The sequence below is a fragment of the Microtus ochrogaster genome, chromosome 2 (genome assembly GCF_000317375.1).
Source record: "Microtus ochrogaster isolate Prairie Vole_2 chromosome 2, MicOch1.0, whole genome shotgun sequence".
Lineage (NCBI taxonomy): Eukaryota > Metazoa > Chordata > Mammalia > Rodentia > Cricetidae > Microtus > Microtus ochrogaster.
The window spans coordinates 35613104-35621011 of NC_022010.1; the positions used below are offsets into that span (position 1 = coordinate 35613104).

Consider the following 7908-nt stretch of genomic DNA (forward strand, 5'->3'; position numbering starts at 1 on the left):
GAATTCATTTCCTTTACATTACTCATGGCCAGAGGTCATACAGGTATCACTCGGCTATAGCCCCTGGGATGACCTATGCACGGCTCCAGAGACTGGAAATCACCGATGCAGCAATTCAAAGCTTGCACACTGCGAAGCTTCCACGGACTTTTTGGCAGGACGTGATAGAGAAGGACCACACTCCTGAGGGCACTGGACTGCACTGCAAAATCAACAGGAGGCTCTTGAGGCTGAGCAAGCATAGGCAACTGAACGTTAGAGGCCATGGTCCTATGTATTTACAGGGTCTGTGGCAGGAGGAGAAACCACTTTGTAGCCTTCAGGAAATAAAGCTTATTCACTCCATTGAGCTTGGACAAGTGCAGCCAGTGTACAATAGCAGCTCTGACCATTGTGTATGTGTGTGTCGAGGTGGGGGGGGGGAGATGACTGTGTGGTACAGCTAGGAGGCTCTTTCCTTCTAACCTTTCCAGGAACATGTTCAATTTTTTTCTAAAGTCCTTGGATGCTACATAGATTTACTCTGGTCCTGTGACTCTGTGTAGGAAGCCAGAAGTAGACAGAAACGTGTGTGTGTGTGTGTGCGTGTGTGTGTGTGGTAGGAGGGTGTCATGCTCATGTGTGCAGGTGTCCCTGGAGTCAAGAAAAGGGCATGGGTTAGAGGCAATTGTGTTGGTGTTAGAGGCAGCCGTGAGCCACCTGGCGTGGTGCTGAGAATTAAACTTCATGTTCTTCAGTATCCAATGTGGAAAGGAAAAAGGAAACCTGCCACTTCCCGAGACTGGAATAAGTTTGTTATAGAAAAGGAGGGAAGTGGGAATTCCTCATTTTTAATAATTCCTACTTGCTCATTTTAATTATCTACAAAAGCCCTAAAACTGCTACAAACAGGAAGTGCTATTGAGCTTTTCCATTAAAAGCTTAGCAGTTTTTCATCAACTTTTTGGTGGGAAGTAGGTTCTGGACTTTGTGCGATGCCTCAGTTACAAGACTTTTAGAACTATGAAATAAGAATGCCTTCTGCTTTCACACATAGAGGGAGCAGGGTGCACTCATACTCAGTGAAGAACCGGATTGAGCTACAGTAGGCTGGCCTCTACACCATTAATCATTGGGCACTTCCGAATACGGCCACTAGATGGAGTAGAGGCAAAGAAATCGTCAACCACATTATTTTCTGCCAAATTAAGATGGGAACGTTTTTTTCTTCTTCAGTTTCCATGTTTTCAAAGCATGGAAATAAAATGCTTTCTGCACATGGCTTGTCTAAATGTGAGTCCTTTAGAGGGATTGAACTCCAGTCCAGAGCATTAGCCTTGGTTTCTTTTTCTCAACCTAGGAAACCTCAAAGCCCTTACTGATTTCTTTTTTCTTTTCCAATAAAAAAATGAGGCAACATGTCTGTTTAAACATTGTACTCAATTCATGAAATATTTTGTTATAACCATGCTTCTATGTTCTATCCCCACAATCCTCATAATAATCCCCCCAAGTCAATGATACTCAGCTCGGGACATAGATGTAGTGTTCCCTGAACAACCCCGTATATGTTTCACTATTGGGAAAAAAAAATGTGCAAGCTGAGACTGAATACACAAAATACAGGAAGAGTTTTGAAAATTATTGCTTATTTAATGCTAACACTTTGAAGTTCCTCATACACATGTCCAGACTACTTGGATCTTTCAGCAAGGTAGATACCCCATAATCAATTTATAATTCTTAAGTTCTTCATTTGAGATTTAGTGTTCTTATAGTGTGTTTGATCTTCGGCTTAAAGATCAAAGGATTCTAACTATACTGTCTGTGAGTGCTAAGGAGGTTAGCTTCTGAAGGCATTGCCTCGTTTATGAATAAAATGATTGGTATGACTTGTGATCTAAATATTTGTGAGTATACATACCCATTTAGAGGTAAAAGATCATGCATTATACTTAATTGTATAGACCAGTTTGTCTGCACACACTTTTGGAAGTTCGTGCTCAATCTAAGCACACTTGGTTCATCCTAGACCTGAGGGCCTTAGAAACGCTGTTTGAAGGTTCCCATCATATTGTTTCAAGGAGGCCCAGAACCTAAGCAAGTGGTTCTCAACCTGTGGGGTGCGACCCCTTAGGGGGGTCACAGATCATATACTGCATTATGATTCATAACAGTAGCAAAATTATAGCTATGAAGTAGCAAAAGAATTACTTTATGGGGGAAGGGGTGGTTAACCAGAACGTGAGGAACTGTACACGAAGATCACAGTATTAGGAAGGTTGAGAATCACTGCTCTTGGCTTTGATGCCAAGTCTAACATTTACATGATTGCAATCAAATCCTTAAAAATTCCTCTTTCTCAATTTGCTCGTCTTTAAAATGGACCAAAACAGTTACGTATGCTTAATACTTTTATGATCTATAGATCACTGCAATCCACTTTATCTCTTGTGCTTTGTGCTCAGCAACAGTAGAAATTCAACAACCAGCACGATGCGGGGAAGGCGGTAACACTGAAGTAAAAACCCACAGTCCCTTTTTAGGAGCGGCTTTCCTTACAGTCACAGTTTTGGCGTCCATTTCAGTGAAGATGAACTCTCCGCCTTCAAAGTCGTCGTTCATATACAGGAGGGCACTGTAAGGAAAGGGGACACATTGTTCCAGTGACAACACAGTCCTTGCCAGCATCGCTGTAAGACACTGAAGACTAGTGACGACTGGACCAGCCTGAGTGGTAAACTGTCTTTGACGCTGGCCCTCCATACCCTTGAAGTTAAGCCCAGGGATAGTCTGAGTTATATTCCTGATGCTTATTGGTTCCACTTACATATGGTTCTCGTCTCATGTCAAACTCACTTCCCACTGCAAACTCCTAATCAGGCTTTGATTATTAGCACTCTCAGCTCGCCCACATGGTCTGCAATGCTCTTCCTCCAGCACAGAAAAGTTACCCCAGAGGATGGACGTTTTTTTCTTTCCTTAGCTTAGTTAATGTGACCTTGTGGCCGAGCCTTCCCATGCAGATAAGGACTGCTCTCTAAACGTTTTGAATAAATCACAACATAGCAACAACTGACATGTTGTTAAATACACACAGAGGCTACATATGAAGATATGCTGTTGCATCCTGGGATAACTTCTCTTAATGTGCTAACATGTCTCCTCATACTATCCAACAGTATTCACTTTGGAGTTTCTATTTCCTTATGGAAACAATGCAGACACAGTTCTTGGAGGGTGTGAATAATACACATGTATGTGATAAAGTGCTTCGTGTGCTGGGAGAGCACGCCCTCATGCTGGAAGAGTGGGAAAAACATGCAAAATGATAGACTTTAGAGAAACACACTCATTTACAAAGTGAGTTGTCTACTTCAAAGGAGGCAATCTATGTATAATACTTAAGAAAAGAATGGGAAGGCTCGTTCTCGGTCATGGCTGCTGTTCCAGGTGACTCCTGGGAATCTCTACTCCACAGAGACGAACAAGGTAGCAAGCTCAGCAAAGCAGCAAAGCAGCTTCCGGCTTTCCACAAAAGCTCCACTGGGAGCAGCAGCTTCTACCTATAATCCCGGAAAGTGTAAGCAGGAGGCTCCTTCCAGCATTCATTAGCTTCTGGATCCAACAGGCAGTTGTCCGCGTGAATAGGGTGACTGAGGTCATTTCGTCTATCCTGCTGCCCTGCCAGAAGAAGGGACAAGAATGAGAGCAGGAAGAAGAAGGAGAAGAGAAGCGCACCAATGTGTAGCAGCTCAAAGCACACTTTGTCAGCCTTCTTCAGCCCAGTGCGAAGGGGGAGAGAGAGAAGGCAGCGTGGTTATAGAAAGAGACCACCAGGCGAGAAGACCCCTGTGGCTGACCATCAACTGGACATGAAGCTTCGGTCAAGCCACGCCTGTCTTTTTGGGTATAAAAGATGGAATGCATGGGCCTGGGTAAATCCCGGGCATTTTGTAGGTTGAGTTTCATGTGGGGTAGCGAAAGCCCATGGAGGAAATAGAGAAGGAAGCCGAAGGCTGTGACTCACTCCCCACAAGTGCGAAGTGCTCTGACCCAGATCTCCTTCCACCCCCAGCGGGGTGAATGGAAGAGAAAACCTGCCCCTCAGAACACTTTCCAGTGAGACCCTTGCTGTCTGCACCTCCACCCTGTGCTTGAGGACATAACTGCAGTTTCCAGCCTCCTGGGTGCCTCAAACTCAGAGCAGAGAAGTATTTTTTCCCCTGCGTGTCTTAGCAATAATGAGAAATGGATTAACAGAAACTGTACAGAATGGTGTCTGCCAGAACTTTAGGAGCCAAAAGGTAGAAAAAGAAAGAAGAACTTTCTGTTGGTTTAGAAATCTGGTGTTCTCATAAGTTCTCAGTCCAGAGCATCGCAGCAATAGAGCTTTGCTGAATTGTTCTCTTCCTGTGGCATTCTGGGAAGAAGGGGACAAGCTCAGGTTCTGGAAACCTACCAGACAGGGCTGTTCTGCAGACCATGTGTGTATAGGAAAAATACAGGGTTGAGTTCAGCATGAAATAGGATTCCACAATCTTCCTGGCCTTCTCACTGATGTCATAGAAGAGGCGAGCACTCTTCAGGGGCACCCGGCCTTCATAACCAAACTGAAAACAAAAAAACCAAAATGCCAAGGACATTAGAGACTGTGGGGTTAACTGGAGGATTGGAGACAAACAGGCTCTCGGTTTCATGACAAGAATGCTGACCGGCCATCTCCGCAGTAACTAAAGAGAATGATAAATAGCACACGCTTGCATGTTCAAGTAGAACGGTGAGCCATGCAACAGCTCCTCTGAATGGCAGCGGGAAGGAAAAAGCTCACAGCCCCATTGCCCCTTCTCTCAGAACATAACCTTCATTCCCCTCTAATAATACTTCTTGAGACGAGAAGCATGGTAAATAAGGACATTTCCATCATTAGCTCATGAGAACAGTGCTTGCATAGCTTTTGGCGAGATACAAACTTAGGAAACATGAGGCTTGGTAAATGGACGCCGGAATGAAGGGAATCATTAGAAACAGCGAAGTGGCTGGGGGTGTCGTGCAGAGACACGGTGTGTGCTGCCAACGGCCCTCAGCACCCGGAACACAGCACAAAACCACCAACTGAGTGTCCATCCACAGCTGCTCCTTCTAAACTCTCCCTCCCAACTCTGCCCTTCGCAAGCCCATCCCCAGCCCCGCCTCCTCCCCCACCATCCCAAGGAACCCAAACTTAAAGGAAGCAAAAGGTTTACTTTGAGCGCTTTCAAGACAGTCGCCCCTTCGAACTTTTCATTGGGTGTGTGGGGTGACGTTTTTCCTCGGTATCCATCACCAACCAACATGATTCCCTGGGGACAAAGGGCATACAAATGCTCTGTCAGTGACAAGGAACAATTCACTCAGCACCGCGTAATCCCAGGGTACAGGGATAACCAATTCTAATAGGGATATTGGTATTTTTCTTTATCTTCCTTATATAATACCACTTTTAAAAAAGACATTGAATACAAACTATTCATTTATTGGCTAATTGCTGGATAAAATAGAGGGATTTCTCCAGCACCTTCTATAGTAGGCAGGGCACACGCTGAATGGCTACCGTCTTAAGAATTTAGCCACTGGGAGTTTTCAGATTATTCCAGCCTAAAAGTTATAAAAGCACCTCCGATGTCTTCCACCTGCCACAGTTACTGTCTTCTGCCTAAGTAAGTGAAATTCTAATGCCCTAATACTGTCCTCCAGGTTCAGAACATTCTGGGGCAGGGGCTGCCCTCCTCCAGGGCACTGCCCTTGAGACTGAGGACGGACTGGCAAATGGGTTTCTCTCCTCCACGCCACTGACTCCAGGCTCAAGCTGGGCTAACACTGAGGGTTCCCCTTTTCCAGTCCTCACACTGGCCACGCTGTGCAGCTCCCGACACTGCTCTTCTGACAGGACGTTATCTAGGAGAACCCGCTGAGTCCCGTTGAGCTGTTCTGAGTTGTACACGAAGGTGATGTTCTCATAGAGCAGAGGGCCACCTGCGGGGACAAAGCAGAGTGTCCTCCGTGCTGCTACCACCCTCTAAGATGCTGCCCAGGAAAACCAACAGTCTGCAATAGATAGCCCAGGAGAGGCGGGAACACAGGAACACGGGAGTACAAGAACAATCACATATTAAAAAGATGCATGTATGTTAGGTCTCAAACCTGGGAACAAACTGCTAGCAAATCAAAGTGGACCCTGTCTGGCAGTCTCTCAGCTTTCCGGGTACCTGACATACTGTGCCCTACCCTGAACTCTCCCAGCAAGAGACAGGGCTGTATTTTGTACATTTATGTTTCATATAACCTGATGGCCACAATTATGAAACAGGAGAGCAGGGATGTAAAAGAAACTGCAGCCAAGTCAAGAACCCTAATGAAGAAGGTTGATATTATTTTGCTTAGAATAAAACACCAGATTCCATATGAGCATTCTCCTGAAAGACGGGGACAGGGTGCTTTAGGGTTAGCATTCCTTGTAGTATCACGTTATCCACTGTTGTGTTTTTATCACAGGAAATTAAAACTACTATGAATGTGTTTAATTTTAGTTTTAATCTGCCCTTGCTTCATTATTCATAAGCCTTTAATCTGATTGATTGCTAATATTAACTCATTCAATCAAGTAGTCAGCGTGACTTTACCTTATGCCCCATCAAGATACACATCTACATCAGGATTCAGCTATAGATAGATGTCTTAGTCATCACCTCCTATAATTCTAAAATTATCAGCAGAACTGATAAATGTAGAATTCGTGGATTCTAAGACAATACATTTAACTTAATTTTTGGATAAGTAGAAAAATTGAGTTTTTCTTTCACAGTTTGATGTTCCTTAAATTTTCTTGTACTGACGTTTTAGAAAAATATGGAATTGGATAGAATCTAAATACCACTTGAAACTTGAAATGTCCGAGTAGGCTTCATTAGTTTTCCAGGCAGTTGAATGCTACACAGTAGTTTTCAGACTTGGGCCACCACAATTCCTCCCCTCGACAGCCCTGTTCTCCTCTTCCATCCTGCCCTCTGACCTCTTTGTTCTTCCTCTGGCACGCTCTAAGACAATCCTTGCCACCTTCGTGATCCCTACCTTCATGCGATCTGCCTGCTGTGAGTGTGAGCATGGTTGGGTAATTGTTTCTGATCCACAGACTACAACAAAGGAGATGGGAGGTCAGGCCTGTGATTATCTTACAGGAGGCTGGGACTTCTCCCAGGCTCACCTGCCCAGTTCATTGTCTTCCCAGCTGTGTGCCTTGATTAGGCAAGCAGTGCTATTAGTACTGATGGGGTAAGAAACAGAGGGCATCCTCTGGCCGAGAACCAGCCAGGACTGTCCAGCCACGGCCCATCAGTTCTCCAGGAAATGAGTTCCGCCATCTGAACCGGAAGTATTTCCCAGTTTTGCTGGCTAGTTTTATTCCAACTTGATATAAAGTTGCAGTCATTTTGGGAAAGAGAACCTCAGTTGAGAAAAGGTTCCCACCAGATTGGCCTGTGCACAAACCTCGGTGCATTTTTCTTGAGTGATGATTGGTAGGGGACACTCCAGCTCACTGAGTGTGATGCTACCTCAGGGCTGGTGGTCTTGGTTGCTCTGAGAGGAGTCTGGGTGAGCCATATGAGCCAGCCATTAGGTAGCACTCTTCCACGGCTTCTGCTTCAGTTTCTGCTCCAGGCTCCTGCCCTGCTGTAGGAGGCATGGGGGATTTGTGCTTACAGATAAGCACTAGCAGAACCTGGAATGTCACACACACAGGCCTGTTCCTTCAGAGGAGGGAATGTACAAGCAGTCCTCTGTCCAGAAGGCTGGGAGAGGCATGGTTAAAGAACTGGTGGTGAGAAGAGACACCAGAACCTCTCTCAGGACCATATCATCAGCTTGTTTTTCTCAGTCAGTCTATAGAAT

General features: G+C 45.1%; 1 protein-coding gene across 1 annotated transcript in view; it reads right to left on the reverse strand.

Annotated features, from left to right (window-relative positions):
• The window catches only part of P3h2 (prolyl 3-hydroxylase 2), a 156541-nt gene that overhangs the window by 7227 nt on the left and 141406 nt on the right, over positions 1–7908 (reverse strand). The window contains exons 9-13 of the mRNA XM_005344774.3: positions 5867–5994; positions 5226–5321; positions 4442–4592; positions 3546–3663; positions 2542–2617 (exon numbers count right to left, since the gene is read on the reverse strand). Of these exons, the coding sequence (XP_005344831.1) occupies positions 2542–2617; positions 3546–3663; positions 4442–4592; positions 5226–5321; positions 5867–5994 (569 nt within the window). The remainder of the gene's footprint in view (positions 1–2541; positions 2618–3545; positions 3664–4441; positions 4593–5225; positions 5322–5866; positions 5995–7908) is intronic.